Source organism: Elgaria multicarinata, chromosome 10 (assembly GCF_023053635.1).
Source record: "Elgaria multicarinata webbii isolate HBS135686 ecotype San Diego chromosome 10, rElgMul1.1.pri, whole genome shotgun sequence".
NCBI classification, from domain to species: Eukaryota; Metazoa; Chordata; class Lepidosauria; order Squamata; family Anguidae; genus Elgaria; species Elgaria multicarinata.
In genome coordinates, this window is record NC_086180.1 from 12,069,980 (window position 1) to 12,092,369 (window position 22,390).

Genomic DNA, 22,390 nt, shown 5'->3' on the forward strand with positions numbered 1-22,390 from the left:
GTACCTCCCCATGAGCACTACCCAGCCGTGATAACCATCTCTGCTCACGGGGGGAACTGCAGCTAAGTTTAAACCCAGCGCGTGTCTTACCACAGTATGACCACAGTGTGCTAAGCCACGGTGGTTAAGCATTTTGAGCTAAACATTATGGCTTAGCTGTCATGTGAAACATGACAGGCTGTTTCTACACCAGCCCGAAAATGCAGCCTGGTCACGGCCAGGTCCCCGTGCGTCCAAATGACACACTGGGACTCCCGGGAGGAAAGAAGGACGAGCACGGGTTTTCCCAGGGATAAATAATCCCTGGGAAAATCCAATTCTTTCTGTGGTCTCGGGATCATCCCAAGACCGTAGGACGTGTGGCCACCCGTCCCGGCTACTTATTTATTTATTTATTTATTTATTTATTTATTTATTACACTTATATACCGCCCCCATAGCCAGGGCTCTCTGGGCGGTTTACAGAAATTTTAAAATTGAGATAAAAACAAGTATACAAAATTTAAAATTCTAAAACACAGAACATACACACATAAAGCATTAAAAACCGTTAAAAAACTAAACATATGGGTGATTAAGATGTGCCGCCATATGCCTGGGCAAAGAGGAAAGTCTTAACCTGGTGCCAGAAAGATAGCAGCGTTGGCGCCAGGCGAGCCTAGTCAAGGAGATCGTTCCACAGTCTGGGGGCCACCACCGAAAACGCCCTGTCCCTCGTTGCCACACTCCGAGCCTCTCTCAGAGTAGGCACTCGGAGGAGGACCTTAGATGTTGAACGTAGTGACAGGGTATATTCACGTCAGGAGAGGTGTTCTGTCAGGTATTGTGGTCCCAAGCTGTGTAAGGCTTTATAGGTCAAAACCAGCACCTTGAATTGGGCTCGGAAACATACACGCAGCCAGTGCAAGCGGACCAGAACAGGTGTTATATGGTCGAACCTTCTGGTTCCCAAAATCAATCTGGCCGCTGCATTTTGCATGAGCTGCAGCTTCCGAACCGTCTTCAAAGGCAGCCCTACTTCCCTGAAAGTAACAGGGATCAGTAGAGGGAAGGAGCTGGGCCAAGAGGAATCGGGGGTGGGGGGGAAAGGAGTCGGGGCTTTTTTTAAAAAAAACCTCACTGTACGTTGGAGTGCACGTGCTTTAAAAAATAAATTAAAAATGGTGGTCGCAACACCTTCCTTCCTTCTGGGATGTCGCACCCGCATGTGGACTAAGGGGAGGATCTCACGATCAGGTTCCCGCGAGATCCTCCCCCCTCCCCCTCCCCCTCCCTCTACACTAGGCTGGTGTAGAAATGGCCTGTGTGTGTCCTGTGAACCATTCCTGACTATGGTGGCTAGATAACCACAGTTGAAACACGCTCACTAACCATTTGCTGCAAAAGGCTTAACAGCCTAACCATGGCTTAGCTTACTGTCTGAACAGGCCCCAGAGCCATTTTTTTCAACTATTATCTAGTGCGGGCTCTCCCACACTAGAGGCCTTCAAGAGGCAGCTGGAGAGCCATCTGTCAGGGAGGCTTTACGGTCGATTCCTGTATTGAGCAGGGGGTTGGACTCGATGGCCTTACAGACCCCCTCCCACTCTACTATTCTATGATTCTATGATTGTGCTTTTGATATAGAAAAAGTGGACAAATGTACATTAAATTAAACACTGAAGGCATAAGCAGATGGGGTAAGACAATCAACTGGTGCAGGGTTGGTTTGCTATCTAGTACATCTTGATAACATTCCAGCTCATCCTTTTGGAGAGAAATGTGTTTTTTTTATATCTATAAGTACCCTAACTTAGCCAGTGGTGGACCGTTCTAGTACCAAGCAGTGAGCTGACAGGCAACCATACGTTTGATGCCTTACTATTACCCCTCTCCTCTCTTTCCAGTTTAATCTTTTGTATTTCACCCAGCAAGACAGCAGCAACACTTGAAAAGGGCGAGGAGCATCCTGAACATAAACTCTGGGACCACAAGCCAGATTTTATCTGCTGGCTGCCAGTTGCTGGCCCCCGGCTTAGAAGCTCAGTCCAATAAACCTTCTGCCTTTTCTAAAGCCAGCGGTGGTGGCTATTTAGCTCCAAGTCAACACATCTTTGAGAGTTCAACTGTCTGGATGCTATACGTCCCCTTCAGCAGCATCTCCAGCCAGTGATGTGGTGGTATTCACCAGCTGCCGGAAGGCACATGCCGCATGCAACTCTGTTACCTTTTGTCAGACGAAGGGAGGGATTTGGGGGGTTCTATCCTGATGGCAGGGTCCCACTCTCCAGGCGGAAGCACAATGACTTCATCCAAGAACTCATCGATTCCAGCAATCAGATCCTGTCTGTCTTTGGCTTTGTAGGCAATGTCGTGGAACACCTGCAAAGACGGAGAGGAAAAGGAAAGGGTGCCATTTGCCACCATGTTCCTACAGGTACACAGAAAGGTGCCTTATACCAGGACAGAGTGTTCATGTAACCAAGAACTTTCTCTTTGACTGGCAGCAGCACTCCACATTTTACAAGAAGAGGTATTTCATATCAGCTGCTACCAAATCCTTTTACCTGGAAATGCCAAAAACTGAACCTGGGACCTCACAGAGCACATGCTCCACCAATGAACTATGGTCTCTCCACCAATGAGCTATGGAATATGAACAGTAGCCAAAGTGCCACCAGCCACCAGCCAAATGGCTTTTCCCCTAAAGCAGGGGTGGGGAGCATGTGACCCTCCAAGCTGGCTGAGGGTGCCTTCGTGGAAATCCCATCAGCACCTCAAGCTGGAACAGCACATGCAATTAAGAGTGGCCTTCTTGGGGGCTGTCCAATGACTCTCAGTGCAACGTCACAAATTATTACTCTAAAAAACAAATTCAAGCATACACCTAAGATTTCATATGAATTCTTAACATGACAGCAGCAGAGCCGTATCTTGAAACACAGGCACCACTAAAAGTACAGGTGAGATATTTTCAGAAAAGACATAGTAAGTGGGAGAGGGGTGCTGAACTCTCCTTCCACCTTCCGCTTTCCCCCATAACCCTTCCCCAGGGACATTCTCCACCACCCCAGGTTGCTGCAACCAGTGGAAAATGAAGTGATGGGGGAGAGGGGTTTGGAAGGGGGCAACAGGCAGAGTAAGGATTGGGCAACAACCTCTTACCAAGCACTTCCCCACTGGAAGGTACCACTTCCCCACTAAAAGTAACAACCCAATCCTGGCACGTTACTGCTTTTCAGAGGCAATGTGTATTCAAAGACACAGAATCATCACCGTCACTGCAATTTGGCACTGAGAGAGTCACAATTCACTGCAGTTCATTGTCACCGAATGGCAAACTCACTCTTGCCACAGTGGCCCTTTCTACACCTAAGGATTATCCCAGGAAAATGGAGGGATTGTCCCTGCCTGCTCCCGAGATCCCCTGTGTGTCATGTGGATGCACAGGGATGATCCCGGGACAATCCCAGGAAAAAAGGCAGGCGTAGAAACGGTCAAACACCAAGGGCTCATTTACCCCAAGCAGGATATTCCACTATGAAAGCGGTATGAAAGAGGTATATAAAAGGCAGGAGCCACACTGCTGCTTTATAGCAGTATTGAAGTGCACTGCAGGATCTACACTACTGCTTTATAGCAGTATTGAAGTGCACGGACAACTGTTGGGGCCCAGGACACATCTACACCAAGCAGGATATTCCGGAATGAAAGCGGCATATAAGAGGCAAGAGCCACACTACTGCTTTATACCACTTTCATAGTGTTATATCCTGCTTGGTGTAGGTGTGTCATAGGCTCCAACAGTTGTCAGTGCTCTTCAGTACCACTATAAAGCAGTAGTGTAGATCCTGCAGTGCACTTCAATGCTGCTATAAAGCCAGTAGTGTGGCTCCTGACTTTTATATACCGCTTTCATAGTGGAATATCCTGCTTGGTGTAGATGAGCCACAAAATGCCCTCAAATTCCCCATCCTTGGGTATTCACGGAACCCTGTCCTGAATGTTTTCTGGAAGTTCTGCAAAATCGGCTCTTTGTGTCCGTGGGGGAGAAATGCCTCTGATGCAAGCTAACGCAAAATAAGCTGATCGATTGCACTTATCAACGTGGAATGGAGATTACCTCATCAGACATCAATGTGGCAATGGCGCGGCCAATCTCATGGTACGATTTAGCTTTGCCTTTGGGACCCAGCAAAATGAAGAGAAACCTGACTCCAAAAGTGGGGGGGTGAGAGAAAGAGAGAGAAACAAACCAGTATTGTTAGGATTCAAAATGTCTCCTTTTTTAAAAAAAAAAAAAAAAGATACAATCCTCTCAGTAAAATTTGTCCTAATTAGATAAGGGCGATGAAGCATGGAGATCCATGAAATTCACACCCGTAGCATTTTTAGGAAAGCTTATGTATCATTAACATTAGAAAGATGTAAGTGCTCAAAAGTACATAGCGTTCAAAAACTTCCAATGAGGATCACCAAAAACACAATGGACATGATCCAGAAAAAGTTAAACATTACTAAACTGGGCTGGATTCAGACATAGTCATGCTTAGAGTTGACCCACTGAACTCAATGGGCCTTAAGTTACTCACGACTAACATTTACATTTATTATGTTTATTTCAATGGGTCTACTCTACGTATGATTACATCTGGATTACATTTCAGGATCTGGGAGCATATTTTGCCACAAAATGTGAGGCCTTGAGATGCTGTAATGGTCAGTGCCACTGAGCAGTAATGGCATCTTAGTTAAAGAGCAGTTGTACTAACACATACTTAGGGTATGTGTTAGTACAACTGTGCTTTAACTAAGCAGTTGTACTAACACATCCGTTGCATTTCTCTTTTACTGTTGTTCATTACAATAGAAGCTCAATTTCATGCTTTCGAAAAACTTTACATGTAAAACTGTTAGCCAAATGTTAACCATGCCTCTGTTATAATACTGAAAGAAGTTATTTTACAAGCCATGTCTGATGACTACCTGGCCACCCTGGACGTTCTCAGTGATGTCATCAAGGTTAAGAGAACACCAATTATTCCATCAATTCTTGAGTAATTCAACTAACAGTGATAGAAGATATGGGCAGTGTTCAAACATAGGGGATTTTGTTTTATTTAGGTAGAAAATGCATTGCTTGTCTTTGTAATATAGCATTTGTCAAGGCGTAGGACAAAAATAATACCAAATATCAATAAGACTAAGACAATAAGTAGGAAAAGACAAATAACGCAACCAATAAAACCAGCAATTTAAAAAAAACACCATAAGGAGATTATTTAAGTCCACAATCCTATGTACACACATCTGAGAGCAAGCCCGATTCATCAGAGTAAGTTTTGCTTCTGAGTAACCGTGTATAGGATTGTGCTCAATATAAACTGGCCTTTAAATTTAATTTGAGTTGAGTTGATTCTAATTAGCCTAAATGCTTTTTAGCCATAATATGGGGGTTTAAGGACTGCAGTTCAGGGAATTATTGCAGTAAAGGTGTTCAGCATATTTCATGTAACTAGCCCCCAAAGTGCTAATGCCATAAAGAACCTGTCTAAAGCTTTTGCTATAGATTTTGCTTACACACACACGTATGCACTGAGAAAAGCAAGTCTCTCAGGGAAGGAGCACCTGCCAGTTATGAATAACTGAAAGAAGATGAGAAAAATAAGATGGTGATGCCCTGCACCATCACACAACAAGAAGCACACTTATGGCCTCAAGGCTGGAAAGAATTGCCTACGGTTCCCTGACATTTAAATTATTATTATTATTATTATTATTATTATTATTATTGACATTTATATACCGCCCCATAGCCAAAGCTCTCACGGCGGTTTACAAAAGTTAAGTGATCCAGTCAACGTGCTTGATGGTGTATAAACACATTCAGAAAACAAATAATACTGACTTTTTGCTGTAAAATAAATAGCAGTCACTAAAACAAACAATTTCTCCAAGGAAGTGTCCAATGTTGAAGGACACTTTCTAGAGATGCCGGAAAGGTTTATCAGGCTAGGGCCCAGAAATGAGTTTGAGAGATTTGTTCATGCTAGTCTCAAAGGAGAGGCGAGCATTAGAAACTCCCAAATTCTTCTCTGACTTGGATTAAAATCCAAGAAATTTGCAGTGTGTTCCCTACCAACACTACCACAAAATGCTAGTGGGAAATGGATAGTGGGAAACAAAGAAAGTGGTCTCATGCCGGGGTGGGGTGAAAGGGGGGGGGGAGAGAGAGAGAGAGAGAGAGAGAGAGAGAGAGAGAGAGAGAGAGAGAGAGAGAGAGAGAGAGAGAGAGAGAAAGAAAAAAAGAAAGAAAGAAAGAAAGTTCACATCCGCCCCCAATACACACACTGAAAAAATATGCCAGGGGATTGCTACTCTGCACCCCCTCCCATGTTCATTCAATATGTGAATGGGGGGAGGGCATGTGAACCCCCCTATTATTTGTCCATCTAACCCTGTATTGTCTAGTTTGACTAGCAATGATTTTCCAGGCAGCATCTTAGGCAGAAATGTCTTACATCACATCAGCTGCTATCTGATGGTTTTAACTGGAGATGTCAGTTAAATTCCTGGGGGAGAAGGCTATCAATGGCTACTAGTCCTGATGGCTATGTGCTACGTCCAGTACCACAGGCAGTAAGCTTATGTATACCAGTTGCTGGGGAATGGGGGCAGGAGAGTGCTGTGGCACTCATATCCTGCTTAGGGTTCCTGGTTGACAGATAGTTGGCCACTGTGTGAACAGTCTGCTTCAGCAGAGCTCTTCCTATGTTCTTATGCCAGTGGATAAACTTGGGAAATTCTGTATGCAAGTCAACTGCTGAGTCCTTCCATGAATGGCCTCAACGACTTCTTGCATGCTAAGCAAGCACTCGGGCACTTGAGCGAATTCCCCATTGCACAGGGAGTTCTGGGGCTTACCACTCATCTACCTCTGTCCTCAAAAATGGCTACTCGCAGTCTACAGAGATATACCAGAGCACAGAATGTTAATTATTTCACAGCAACCGTGAGAACAGTTTGGCAGTGGCTGCTCAGCAACAACTTTCTAACCCTCTCCTCCTCCGATGCCTTCTTGCTTTCAATCCCTCCTTCTACCCACGGCCATCAATTGCCTCCCCATTGGCAACCCCGCATCCCTACTCTTGCCCACACCCCATGACCAAAGCCATTGGGTGCAAAATTTCAAAGTCCCTCCTCCAGTTATTCAGAAGGGCCAACTACTCCTTCATTTATGACAAGTCAATCATTGGAACATAGGCCTTAGCTAGACCTAAGGTTTATCCCGAGACCATCCCGGGGTCATCCCTGTTCATGTAAATGACACACAGGGGATCCCGGGAGCGGGCAGGGACAACCCCAGGACGATCCCAGGATAAACCTTAGGTCTAGCTAAGGCCATAGTCTCCATAATTAGCACAAAATTCTACCCAACCATCCCCCTGCCTTCCCTGCAAGATAAAGCGTGCCGACAGGAAAGATTATACTACTGCCTGAAATTAAATTACTGGCGCTTTATTTTTATACTGACCAGATGGCTTTCTATTACTGTCACATCACATGTGTGTTTATGTATATTAATGTGATATTAAATACTATGGTATCTACACAAAAACAAAACATTTTGCCATTCTAGAGTAGAACAGCTTAGCACGTTGTCTGAACAGGCCCTATAGTGGACATGAGAGAGAGAGTGTGGTTTGCACAATCACTGCAGCTTAAACAAGCCATGGCGACTTGTTTAAGCAGCAGTGCCTGCCGAGTGCCATTTGCCTAATTATCTGGCTTGTCGTGTCTTCCGAACCTGGCTTTTTATAGGAGGAAACAGCCCTCTAACAACCCAACAACACCTGATGGGTTCAGATGACATGACTAGGAGTTGATGCGAGTTGTTATCCAACACATCTGAAGGGTACTTGGTCAGGGAAGGCTGTATTAGAGGACAGAACAATTAATGTGATACTACAACAGCTTCCAGGTATTAGACAACACCTGGGAAGGAGAGATTGGTTACTGCATTTCCGCCAATCCTCCCAATAACGTAAAGTTCCCAAAAGGATGTTGTCCACAAGAACTGTACTGAAAACGATGAGACTCTTGCTTGGTTTACTAAACCGGTTATTTTGACTTTGAATACAGGTTCTTCCCCTCTTCTTTTGATTTAAATAACATGGCAACACCTTTGAGGGCGTTCATTTACCGGGTAGGTACAGGGACTTCTGTTAGAGCACCGAGCATAACGGCTTGCTGCAGCCGAACAAAGGCAATGAAAGGAACTTCCAAGAAGTCTACTTCTCCGACCAGAACGTTGGAGGCCTCGGCGTCTCGAGGCAACTTCTTCATGAACTTGTTCTTCAGCTGCATGGAAAAGAGGGAAACACAGCAGTCCCATTAGGAGGAATACTTGGGAATTTGAGATGCAAAATAGGTAAGATGTCTTTTATTGGGCCAACCAAAGCTTTCCCACTCTTGCATCAACAGGAACTGGCCCAAAGAAGAGACTTTTCTTGACTAGAGACTGATCATTGAGATCTTCCTGCATTGGGCAGGGGGTTGGACTTGATGGCCTTATAGGCCCCTTCCAACTCTACTATTCTATGATTCTATGATTCTATGATCTGAGCACTCTATCCCAGCACCTGATCCAATGCCATAAGATCTATCCCATTATCTCGTAATCCACCAACTGTTCTAATTTCAATATTCACTACAAAAGGAGCACATTCAGGCACACATGAACAAATACTAGAACACAATATTTATTATTCATTTACTAAACTTATGCCCCACTTAATATAATAGAATCTCTAAACGGGTTACACTTATAATACTTATAAAATGCTTATGTAATACAATATAAAATAACAAATAATTTTTTTAAAAAAAATCACAGCATAAGCAGTACAACCCAGCAACATTGAACAATATTCAACATTGGCTCGGGTCCAGGTTATTTGAAAGAATGTATTCTCCCTTATGAGCCTGCCCATGCTTTGAGATCTTCTGGAGAACTTCTTTCAGTCCCACCATCTTCACAGGTGCACCTGGTGGGAACATGGGAGAGGGCCTTCTCAGTGGCTGCTCCAGTGCTCTGGAACTCTCTTCCCAGGGAAGCTAGGTTGGCTTCCTCCTTGATGGGCTTTCGGAAGCAGGCTAAAACTTTTTTGTTCCAGCAGGCCTTTGGAGAATAATCTGGCCCTCCATCTATGTTAATGTCTTATAATTTTGTTGTGTATTTTAAACGTTTAGGGGGGGGGTTCCCCCCCAATGTATGTTTTAAACTTTGTAAGGCCGCCTTGAGGCATTGAGCAAAAGGCGAAATACAAATATAATAATAATAATAATAATAACAACAACAACAACAACAACAACAACATTGCAGGCCAAGGAAAGCCTCTTGGACCACATGTGATAGAGTGCTCCAGAGAGCAGGTACCACTACTAAGAAGGCCCACTTTCATAATATTACTTGGAGACATTCTATTGGCCACAGAACATCCAATAACTACAAATATGTGTGATGTTTGATGATAACACATATGCTTGCAATATATGCAATCACATCTACCAGTCTAGAATTTGACATATGTCATGTATTATGAAGAGTTAAACTAACAATGGCTATATTCTTAATTGTTATAGTGACAGAGATAGAGTCCCATTCATTTTAATGGGATTACACAAGAGTAAATATATCTGCTGAACTGAAGTCATTTATATTTGCAATATTACTTGTGAGCAGCCAAGCTTCATAAATTCGGAATGTTGACAAATATTTATGGAATAAAACAGGGCCCCTACCATTCCCTGATTTATTGTTGGTGGAAATTGCACAAGAAAAAGATCTTAACTTCAGATTGACTCGATGTGATGAATTGATTTCAGATGCTTCTACAGGGGGAAAAGTTTCCACTTCTTATTCCATTTTTTTTTTAAAAAAAAGTACAAATGGAATGATAATCCAACTGTAATTATTCATGACTTTAGTGTTCTAGCCGACATTGAATACACAACATTCCACATATCCCTTTCAGATAAATTATGAACCGACATTTCTGTCTGAAAGCACACACAAACTGTATGACGTGGAGTGTGAAAGCTATCTTTCTCCCACAACTCGTATTACTTTTCTCCCTAAGAGAATTCATGAGCCGCCTGGCTACATAGATACCCTGCCCAATTTTGCACTCTTGTGGACCCACAATTACTTAAAGCCACCCTACAATCCAAACAGTCACATCTGCCATGCCAGTAAGGACGGAGGAGGCAGCTGCCCCCAACCCTGGATCTAGCTGTCCAAGAAAAGCAGCTAAGGTTTTATTCACTTGTTTTCAGGGGTCCCCAAAAGCCTATCAAGGGGTCTTCAATGAGAAAATCAGCACTCTGACATGAGGAGCCCCAGCGAGGAAGCGTCTCCACCCCAGGGACAAAGTGTCAGCAAACAAGAGACTTAAGCACTGTGAGAGTTTAGCAACAGGGTGAAGAAGCCAGGGCAATGAACATTTCCCTCTCTATTCGCAGTAAGAAACCTTTTTACACAGACATACCTTTTTACACAGGCTTTCCCTGGTTTTTTTTTAATGTAGCTGGTTTTATATTGCCTTTTTAACTTTTTAATATTTAAATTATGACTTGTTATATTTTCTGGTTTTAAATTGTGCACTGCCCAGAGAGCTTCGGCTGATGGGCAGTATAAAAATAAAATAAATAAATAAAATAACGGTAAACCTATAAATAAACTCCCCATCTCATCCCAGTAACAAATTAGTTTTCCTAATTGCTACCCTATAGTAGCAATAATAACAATAATTTTTTTTAAAAAACAATTATGAAGGTGGAAAGCTAGTAGAATAGATGGGCCCTCGGTCTGATCCAGCATGGCTTTTCTTATGTTCTTAATATCAAGACAAATGTCTCTGAAACACAGCATGAATTCCACAACCAATCATCTGGGGAACCTTCAGTATGCTTTAGAGCACATTCTCGGTTCACATGAGACAAAAGTGAGTCTCAGCAGGACAGTTCAGTGTCCTGCACAAACTGAGCATGTGCTTCCCAGAATCCTCTGCAACGTTCAAGGGTTTCAATGTGTAAAGAGTTCTCTGAAGGTCAAACGTTTGAAAACCAATGGCGTTGCTGACCCAGAAATATACTAAAAGCCACGTGAGCAGCATAATGGCTTATCGTCTGGGCACAGTGCAAGCTGTAGTTGTGTCTAGGACTTATGATGTTGATGATAGACCTGCTGAAGCCTTAAGAGCCAGAGAAATGACAGAATAAGATTTCCAGAAGTTAGGGGAAGGGCTCCAGTGCCGTGCATAGTCCTCGCACTCCGCCTCACATGCAGAAGCAGAATGAATTGTGTAAAATAAGGTACTTTTCAAAAACTTCTCTTAGCTTCCATTATTAATACAGGTAGTAGAGTTCTAAAGGATGAAGTGGGGTAGCAGAGAGAACAGACAGTCCTGTAACATGATGTAATGTTAAAGTTAAAACTGTCAACAACATCCAGGTCAGATTCTTAAAAATAAGTGAGTCACTGCCATTTTTTGTCTTGTTACAGAGTAAAGCAGTCTTTGCTTCTGAGTAAATAACCTGCTCTCCAATGTATTAAACACTTCCCAAAGAATGCACTCACTCTCCCCACCCCCACCTCGCAACACACAAATATTCTCATCTTAGCCTTTCCTCTTCTAGATTCTCTTCCAACCCCCATAAAGCTCCATCACACCTGAACATTTGCCCTCCTATTATCCCCTCTCCTATTATCCCCTCCTATTATCCCATTTTATTCATCTTCACCCCTCTCCTCGGAATCGCTGTTTCCTTCCACCCCGCAGATCTCATTCGTACCTCCCCTTACAGTCTATTGGTTGTTCGCAGGAACACCTCGCCCTGCCACGCCCCCTCCCTTTTATCAGCAATGTCGCCCGCCCTCAGAACATAGGATTGAGTACGATGGGATAAAAATACACATAGAGGGTTGAGCACATTGCTGGAAAAAGCGTTCCTTCCACGCACTTGGAAACATCGCGAAGAGGGAGGGGAAGTGGCGAGATCAGGGCAGGGAATGGACTATGTCATCTGAGTCCTTTGTATACAACGCATCGTGACAGCGGGCGATAACGCTGGCGTGATGGAGCTCATAATCTCACATTTTCTCCCTGGTACTATCTTTCTTTTATCTACCCATTTTGCTCCTCCTCCACATTGTCCCCGGATGACCCTATCAACTCAAAAAGCTTCAGCTGAAATCTTTACGCTAGTAATTCACAGATTAATTCACTACTCCCGATATGTCTCCCTTCATCAAGCGTTGTCTCTGATAGCTGCTTTGACATGTTCCCTTAAGGCGTTCTGCCAATAGCTTAAACATGTTAGCAGTTAGCTAATCTTTCTATCCAATCTCTTTCCTGTCTTTCCATTCCGACCCAACGCAGATCAATATTCAGTAAGGGGTGAAAAGGCTAGTCTGAAGGAGAGATCTGTGAAAATGTAATGTTTGCATCATTGCCCCAAAAGGTTTGACTCTATAGCCACTCGTTATTTAGATTTTGGGAATTCAGCTGGTATCCAGATATAGCCCAAAGGCACCTACACCTCTAGATGCATATTTTGCAATGATATCATAGTCCAAATAATAATGAAAGATGGATCAATTAAAACAACTAGGGTTTAACTTGTATGTACCGGCATAAGCATGCAAGCCCAAAATAGGAGATGGAACAAGAATGCAGAAGAAACCAGGGTGAGTAAGTACTTTCAGAAGTTTTAATAAGACTTTAAACTTGTTGTCTACTTTTACTGTTTTGGCCTGGAAGATGCAGCCGACTATACAATTAAAATAAATAAGGGTGTTTTTGTTGTTTTAAAAAAATGTTTTTGCATTTAAAAAGGAAAATACAGATTGAGTAGGTGCCTGCTCTTTATTGTGTTATAGGTCAGTTTGAGTACAAAGGGTAAGTCTGACTAGAAGACTTGGGCTCACAGAATCAGAGGAAAGGTAAGGTGACCATATGAAAAGGAGGACAGGCCTCCTGTATCTTTAAAGGTTGTTTAGAAAAGGAATTGAGCAAGTGTCATTTGTTTGCATTTAGCATCTGGTGAAATTCCTTCTACATCACAACAGTTAAAGCTGCAGGAGCTATACTAGAGTGACCAGATACAAAAGAGAGCAGGGCTCCTGCAGCTTTAAATGCTGTGATGAAGAAGGAATTTTACCAGATGCTAAATGCATAGAAATGACACCTACTGAAATTCCCCTTTCTGTACAACTGTTAAAGATACAAGAGCCCCTGTCCTCCTTTTCATATGGTCACCCTAGGAAAGGGGTATGAAGCTTTTAAGTCATGCTATGAGCGGCGTGACCAGAAAACACAGCAGAGTGCCTGCAGTGTAACGGGGATTATTACACAACCTTGCATGGGTCTTAACAGGCGACAAACCAAGGCAAGTGCTGGTGGAGCTATTATCATCCCAAACAGACGCCCTTGATCTCGTAATTGCTACGGCTGGGTGCCAAAGGCGTCACTCAGCCTTAGTCTGGAATATCCACTACATGAACACGACTGGGCACGTTCCCCAGGCATTCAGCCGTTTGGATTCCTAGAAATTCCACCACCGCCCCTCAAAATTCCCTGCGGTTGTTTACACCTTTGAAAATGCTTTTCTGTTCCTTTGTGGGATGCTCTACTACTGTAAGCGGTTTCCACTGGAAAGAGAAGAGGCACCCTAGAAGTATTCCAGGGGTAAATTCTAGGCATAGAGAGCAAAAAAGGATGGTTGGTTGTGTAAAAGTTCAGAAGAGCTACAAGAGCAGCGGGGCAGCTAGGCCTGGACCTTGGGGGCAGAGACTCCCGCAAATAACCAACCCGAGGGCTCCCGCAAATAACCAACCCGAGATGATGAGGGCAGCAGAAACAAACACCGTTGTATTCCTGTAGTCAAGATGGTGCCGTGATTTGAGTCCACAGTGCAAAAATGCACACAATCAGAGTATTTTTTTAAAAAAAATCAGGGTTGCCAAACAGTTTTGCTGTTGTTTTAACATATCACAAATATTGAGAAGTAGTTGCAAAGCATGGAGTGGTAGAGGGAGAGCAGAAAAATTAGTTGTGCACTTCACATCTGAAGTAATACCCATGGATGTCTCTAAAGCCCTTCCCCCCTGCCCCGCCCCCATTAAATATCAGTGGAGGCTGGTGGCTCTGATATCAGTGGGTCAATCTGCTCTGGGTTTCAGTCAGAACCAGCCAGAACTGTAAAGGGGCGATCCGAGCTGCTTCGCACCACCCCACTGACATCGGGGCCACCCCCCGCCACTGAAAATTACCACATTTGTAGAGGACACTGACATTATCAGAAGCTACTGCCATTGTCCTCAATTCCCTGCTTTTGCCTTATATATGGACATCCTTCCTCCTGTAAGTATTTCTTTTGCCAGTTTCCTTACAGGCGAACAGAAGGAAGAAGGAAAGAGTGTGTGTGTGTGTATGTAAGGGGGGGCAGGTTGTTAACAGCATTCCAACTATAATACGCAGGCAGTTTTAGGGAAATGCCCCAGTTGCCTTCCTTTCCTTTCCTCTTTCCTCTCTGGTTCCTGCAGTATTCGTTCCCTTTCATCCCCCAACATCCTAGTTCAGGATGGCACAACACAAACGAACAAACAAAAATTGCCTTGAGATGGAGTGAAGGGGCAATTCAAGACGACTTCCACATCCAACTCATTACAGAGAAGCCCACATTTAGCAAGATCCACAAACTAATTGGTCCAATGTGCATCTTTGCAAGTTGGTGAAAAGCAGGAGTGACTTCTCATAATTCTGTCTGGAACCTACTTGCATTAAACAGCACACGCCAAATCAGAACCATCTGTCAAGAGATCTATTAAGTCACGATAAAACATACCACTGATTGAGTGCTTTAGGAGCACAGCATGAATTCTGAAATGGATTGATTGATTTCCTATCTTTTTTTCCTTCAAGGAACCCACGGTGGTGTGTACATAATCCTCCTCCTCTCTATTTTATCCTCACAGCAACAACCCTGTGAGGTAGTCTGGGTAGAGAGTCTGTGACTGGCCCAAAGCCACCCAGTGAGCTTCCATGGCTGAGTGGGGACTAGAACCTGGATCTCCCAGCTCCCAGTCTCAACACTAACCACTACACCACACTGGCTCTCCAAAACACCACTTTGCAAACAGGTTGGTTGGGAACTGTACAGGTGAGGGAATCCAACCATTATGTAGGGTGACCATAGGAAAAGGAGGACAGAGCTACTGTATATTTAACAGTTGTTTGAAAAGGGAATTTCAGCAGATGTCATTTGTATGCATGCAGCACCTGGTGAAATTCCCTTTTCATCATAATAGTTAAAAGCTGCAGGAGCCCTGCCCTCATTTGCATCTAGCCACTCTAGTATAGCTCCTGCAGCTTTAACTGTTGTGATGAAGAGGGAATTTCTCCAGGTGCTGCATGCATACCAATGACACCTGCTGAAATTCCCTTTTCTATACAACTGTTAAAAATACAGGAGCCCTGCCCTCCTTTCTATATGGTCACCCTACAGTTGCAGGCCAATAAGTTTTAATTATTATAGCAACCAATTAGCATGCAACAATGGAACCAGTGACCTAGGGAGGTGGCGGGCTCTCCCACATGAGAGGCATTTAAGATGTAGCTGGACAACCATCTGTCAGGGATGCTTTAAGGTGGATTGCTGCACTGAGCAGGGAGTTGGAGTCGATAGCCTTATAGGCCCCTTCCAACTCTACCATTCTATGATCCTATGAGAGTATACACCAGCTTTCCCCAACCTGGTACCCTCCACATGTGTTGGACTGCAACTCCTATCATTCCCAGCCATGATGGGAGTTGGAGTCCAACATATCTGGAGAGCATCAGGTTGTGGAAGTCTGGCGTATAAACGCTGGAGAAGACCGAGTTGGGAATATGCACACTTTTTAAAAGGCAATTCTTTGGTGCTCATCTTATTCTGTCTGGAAACAGAAGCAAACTCCAGTATCTCCTGACATGAAAGACCCGGAACAAATCCTTTCTTAGCCCCCTTGCAGTTATGCAGAATATCCCTCCTCTTTGTGAACACACTGAACAGGCCACCGGAAACCGGGCTCTTACACTGTTGCCCTCCCCTAATAATGCTGGCATTCCCAGGACTCCAAAGGAATCGTTCAGTTCTCCCTGCTTTGTTGAAATGTCCTTGGCAGCCCCCATGGACAATGAATCTTAAGGGCTTCTCCCCTCCCTCCCTCACCCCCCCCACCCCAGTCAGCTAGCACTTTAGGTTTATAAAGGTTAAAGAAATGTTTGGGAAATCAGCATTGCTGGTTGTGCTTATTGCTCAGTTTTATGCAGTGCTCTATGGAAAAAGCAGAAGACACGCTTTGATATGTACATGCCACGGTAAACATAAATTGGTTCCCCCTTTCTTTGGGAGAAGCACATGCTTAAGATGCAGAATGTGTTTAAGTGAGTGTTGCCAGCTGGGCCATTGAATTGATGATGTACACAACACTCCCTTGTCCCAGTGTTTTTGTGGCACTTTCCTGACTCCTGTGTTTCCATATCAACAAGAGAGCACCCCCCCTTTTCGGGGCTAAAGCGAATTCTAAAGTTTAAAAAGAAGTTGGCCTGGATGAAGGAGGACCTCATGCTCAGTCCTAGCAGAGATGTGTCCAGGACTTCCTGCTGTTCAGAGCTCATTTCATTGATGGATTGTGTAAGGGCCTCTTGCAGCCTCTCCTTTCTTTCCTCGATCTGTGCTTGCGATTGTTGAACCTCTGCAGTTGCTGGCAGTTTCCTAACGCCTGTATCTGATTGCTGTAATGTCCTCGATTCACCCTAGAGGACCCAAGCAAAAAGGGCACACCTTCTGCATAATGGTAGGGTGGTGACCATATGAAAAGGAGGACAGGGCTCCTGTGTCTTTAACAGCTGTACAAAAAGGGGAATTTCAGTAGGTGTCATTTGTATGCATACAGCAACTGGTGCAATTCCCTCTTCATCACAACAGCTAAAGCTGCAGGAGCCCTGCCTTCTTTTGTGTCTGGTCACGTTACTCATTGTGAGCTATCACACAGGTGGGACAGGGAGATAAAGTGCTGCAAACACATTCGCACAACAGGATCCCCCAAATTACAAAAGAAAAACAAAAACCTGAAAGTTGCCATCAGCTAGCCTGACACCAGAGAGATCCCCAAGGTGAGTGGAAAGTTTAAATTCGGTCCACTCAGACTTTTAAATCATTTGATAAATCCTGTTCATCTTCACATAAGCTTTGCTCATGCGCCTTGTTTTAGATCGGGATGAATTTTTAAAATGACTTAGGCCTTAGCTAGACCTAAGGTTTATCCCATGATCGTCCTGGGGTCATCCCTGTTCATGTAAATGACACACAGGGGATCATAGAATCATAGAATAGCAGAGTTGGAAGGGACCTACAGGCCATCGAGTCCAACCACCTACCTGCTCAATGCAGGAATCCACCCTAAAACATCCCTGACAGATGGTTGTCCAGCTGCCTCTTGAAGGACTCCAGCGTGGGAGAGGCCACAACCTCCCTAGGTAACTGATTCCATTGTCGGACTGCTCTAACAGTCAGGAAGTTTTTCCTGATGTCCAGCTGGAATCTGGCTTCCTTTAACTTGAGCCCATTATTCCGTGTCCTGCACTCTGGGAGGATTGAGAAGAGATCCTGGCCCTCCTCTGTGTGACAACCTCTTAAGTATTTGAAGAGTGCTATCACGTCTCCCCTCAATCTTCTCTTCTCCAGGCTAAACAGGCCCAGTTCTTTCAGTCTCTCCTCATAGGGCTTTGATCCCGGGAGCAGGCAGGGATGACTCCGGGACGATCCTGGGATAAACCTTAGGTCTAGCTAAGGCCTCAGAGTTATGCTCCTTAAATGCGGGTAAGGTGTCAGAGAGAGAATGTAGAACGGAGACACCAAATTTATGTGAAAGGAGAACCTTGGCTGAATTCAGAGTTCTCTAACAGGAAAAAGTTTGGACAAGCTTGTTTTGGTTCATGGACAGGATAGAGGAATCATGCAGAAATTATGAATTGGCAACAGAAACAGGTGACGGATCTCTTAGAAACAGTGCTAAACCGCCAAGCCAGAAGCTGGCGTCTCATCACCGGCAATAACACAACGGCTTTTTAAAATGACCAGTTCCTAAAAGTGGCAACTTGCCAACGGCTCATGGCTTCCCCCCATCCTCAAGTTCTCATCTCCCCTTAAGCATCATCTCATGTTCTGCTGGCACATCGTCACAAGGGGGTGCGGATCAGGAACGCCAAACTCACCTGCTCTTTGTCAGGCTTGTCAGAGATGTCATTCAAACTGGAGGAAGTCAAGTTTCTATGCGTCATGGCTGGGCTGCCTGTAAGCACAAGATCAAGATGCAGTTAAAGCATCACTTGCATAGTCCTAAAGAGAACACAGAGACCCAGGCTACTTCAGTTCTTGACCAAGGCAGTTTGCTGAATAACGTGGAGAGAGTTTGAAAGCCTAATATGAATCCCACAGCTTGGGACCACAGTACCTGAAGGAACGCCTTTCCCAGCATGAACCTACCCGAACACTGCACTCAAAATCTAAGGTCCTCCTCCAGGTGCCTACTCCAAGGGAAGCTCGGAGGACGGCAACAAGGGAGAGGGCCTTCTCAGTGGTGGCCCCCCAATTATGGAATGATTTCCCCGATGAGGCCCTCCTGGTGCCAACATTGTTATCTTTTCAGCACCAGGTCAAGACTTTCCTCTTCTCCCAGGCACTTAACAGCATATGTTGAGTTTTTAATTGACCCCAGATCTATCTTTTGGTCTGGCTGAGAGTTCAAAGTTCTTTTTAAAGGATATTACTTTGTGTGTTGTCTGTTTTTATGTTTTTAAATTGTGTATATTGATTTTTAATTGTTTGTAAACTGCCCAGAGAGTTTTGGCTGTGGGGCGGTATAGAAATGTAAATAATAATAATAGTAGTAGTAGTAGTAGTAGTAATAATAATAATAATAATAGACAAAAATAGAATATAAAATATTAATATAATAGCTAAAATAATCTAAGGTAGGAGATGATCCCTATCAGCTCATGCAAGTACCTTCGCTGAGAAACTGCAGAATTAGTTCATATGGCACTTTCCAACATCACTCCGTTATCTTCCATAAACTACTGAGAGCAGTGCCCTTGTCGTCATTTCCTGCTTCTGGACTTCCCGGAGATATTTCATTGGCCACTGTGGATAATTGGATGTAGGACTAAATAGGCCCTTGTTTTGATCCAGTAGGGCTGCATATAAATTCATGGCTGACTTGACTTGTTTTCAAGGGGGGGGGGCAGCAAGAAGGCAACACCGTGAGCTTTGACTTGACTTAGCCAGCCAGGAAATCATAGCTTGTAAAGAATACCTGAATGATGACCTGACGTATAAACAGGTCTCCCCTGACCCCTGTCAACTCTCCCGTCTAGCCAGATAATGGACAAGGTGACTGTAAGAAGTATGATTACTTTCCTACTCCTGGAGATGCTCTAGATGAACCATCCAAATTAGTAACAACCTTACTTAACCCTACAGAATGTGGCATATTCTGTATCACTGGGTGGCAACTGATAGAGAAAAGAAACTTTTTGTCCTTCATTAATTAAATCCTCCAATCTATATTAATTTTGCTATTGGTAAACAGACTAATCCAGTTTACCAAGGAAAAAGTCCTGCAACCACTTAGCTCTGACTATGTCCCAATCTACACCTTGTGTCAAATCATTACAGATGTGGCATAAAAAGCAGGATACAACACTATGGGCTCATCTATACCAAGCAGGATATTCCACTATGAAAGCGTTATATGAAAGGCAGGAGCCTTTCATAGACCAGATCTACACCAAGTAGGATATAGCAGTATGAAAGCGGTATATGAGAGGCAGGAGCCACACTACTGCTTTATAGTGGTATTGAAGTGCACTGACAACTTTTGGGGCCCATTGACACTGACCATATACTGCTTCCATACCACTATATCCTGCTTTGGTGTGGTTCCTGCCTCTTATATACTGCTTTCATACTGCTATATCCTGCTTGGTGTAGACAGTGTTATATCCTGCTTGGTGAAGATGTGTCATGGGCCCCAACAGTTGTCAGTGCACTTCAGTACCACTATAAAGCAGTAGTGTAGATCACACAGTGCCCTTCAATACCACTACAAAGCAGTAGTGTGGCTCCTGCCTTTTATATACCGCTTTCATAGTGGAATATCCTGTTTGGTGTAGATGAGCCCTATGAAAGCGGTATATGGAATATGGTTTGTGCCCCAACAGTTATCAGTGCACTTCAATACCGCTATAAAGCAATAGTGTAGACCTAGCCTACCACAGCAATTTATTTATTTTATTTATTTTTATTTATTACATTTTTATACCGCCCAATAGCCGAAGCTCTCTGGGCGGTTCACAAAAATTAAAACCATGAAGAACATAATAAAACAACCAACAATCTAAAAACACAAGTACAAAATACAGTATAAAAAGCACAATTTAGTGGCTGCTTCAGCTAAAGGTGTTGTTTTCAGAAGCCCTACTAAGAACTTGCACAAGGGAAGGACCAACTTGACCTTTTAGTTATACCTAAAACAAAAAGATGCCAGAAAGAAGTAAGATTTGCTCACCCTGATGATGGTGCAAGCAGGAGCACGCCAATTAAGCTACAAGTTTAGGATTACCAGAAGAGTAAATAAAATCACCCTGAATTGGCTAGTCATAGCTCTATAATAACCTAGGGTGAGGAATGGCCCACGTTTTTAGCTCAACTCTGACTCACATAAAGAACACGACATAAGCAAGTAAAGCCAGTTACAAGGATTCCATGTTCGGTTGGAACACTCCAGTGCTCTATGTTCATGATTCCATGTTTATGGAACACTCTCGATCAAATCCCCATTCAGACATAAATGGGTAGACTTAACAAGTCATGAGATATCATCCTAACTCACTACACAGGGTTGTGGTGAGGACAAAAGAGAGTTGCCATACATCCCACATGTGATAAGCCACCACCACCAGAAGATAACTGATATGCAAGCAAGGCTGGTGAATTCAGATCAGCAGCAGCATGGAAAAGAAAGCATTCCCAACTTTCTACCCAACCTGTACTGAACTGGTCTAGAGCTCAGGGTTACCACACCTGAACTCCGCTTCTGGGTCCTTAAGGCTGGAGCTGGAAGATGGAGAAGCTGTGGGCTGGAAACTGGCAGGTAGCAGTCAGAAACCTGGGTCCTTTTAACCAGACAAAGACCACCTGACAATTAAACGGGCTGATATTGCACACGCCTATTCCACTCTGAAATTTGAGGCCTGAATCCACACTGCAGTCACTCGCTAGGCTTAGAATAATAGAAACTTAAGAGTTGGAAGGGGCCATTTAGGCCATCAAGTCCAATCCCCTGGTCAGTGCAGAAATCCAGTTTAAAGCATCCCTGACAGACGACAGCCCAATCTCTGCCTGAATACCTCCAGTGACGGAGAGCCCAACACCTCCCCAGACAGTTGGTTCCATTGTCTGACTGCTCTGGCCATTAGGAAGTTTTTCCTGATGTTCAACTGAAATCTGCCTTCCTGTTTTTTCAGGTCCTACAATCTTGGATGACGGAGACCAGGTTGCCACCCTCTACTGTGTGACCACCATTTAGGTACTTAGTACTAGCCTCAGACTCTGTTTCAAGCCCAGAGGCCATTTCTACACCATACAGGTGTAGCAAGAGGGAGGGGCCCCGATCCCAGACTTACCTCCTTCTGGGATCGTCCCCCGTGTCCAAATGGCCAGAGCGACGTCCGGGATGGGAGAAGGGACGTCGCGTGAGTGTAGGCGGCCATTTTTTAAAAAAGTGACAGGAACTGGAGCACACTCACGCTCCAGCCAATGGTAAGTGGGGAAGGGAGCCCTGATCCTTCTCCCCACCCACCCTGGCCCAATTCTTTCCCTCTACTGCTCCCCGCTATTCACAGGGAGGAGAGAAGAAGCCAGAACGAGTGGCCACACCTCCTGTGGTCTCGGGATCATTGGGGAAGAATCGGCTTTTCAAGGGATTATTTATCCCTGGGAATACCCGTGCTCATCCCCCCCCCGCCCCCGGGAGTCCCTGTGCGTCATTTGGATGCACAGGGATTCGGCCATGACCAGCCCGCATTTTCGAGCTGGTATAGAAACAGACAGACTTCCTGATAAGAACTGGAGTGGTTTCTACGTTCAAAGCTGAATCTGGGAAATGTTATTTCTCTGTAGCTCTTCTTTTTTACATGTTGACCATCAGAATAACGCCCATCCCAACAGGCACACATGCGCGTGCACGCACACGCACCCTTCAAGCCCACTGTTCCCTGGAAAATCTGCTCCCACACTCCAC

At 44.3% G+C, this 22,390-nt stretch overlaps 1 protein-coding gene across 2 annotated transcripts in view; it reads right to left on the reverse strand.

Annotated features, from left to right (window-relative positions):
* Positions 1 to 22,390, reverse strand: part of SLC4A4 (solute carrier family 4 member 4) — a 241,183-nt gene that overhangs the window by 62,872 nt on the left and 155,921 nt on the right. For both annotated transcript variants that reach the window (XM_063135204.1, XM_063135203.1), the window contains exons 7-10: positions 18,303 to 18,379; positions 8,183 to 8,340; positions 4,103 to 4,190; positions 2,207 to 2,361 (exon numbers count right to left, since the gene is read on the reverse strand). In XM_063135204.1, coding sequence (XP_062991274.1) covers positions 2,207 to 2,361; positions 4,103 to 4,190; positions 8,183 to 8,340; positions 18,303 to 18,379 — 478 coding nt within the window. The remainder of the gene's footprint in view (positions 1 to 2,206; positions 2,362 to 4,102; positions 4,191 to 8,182; positions 8,341 to 18,302; positions 18,380 to 22,390) is intronic.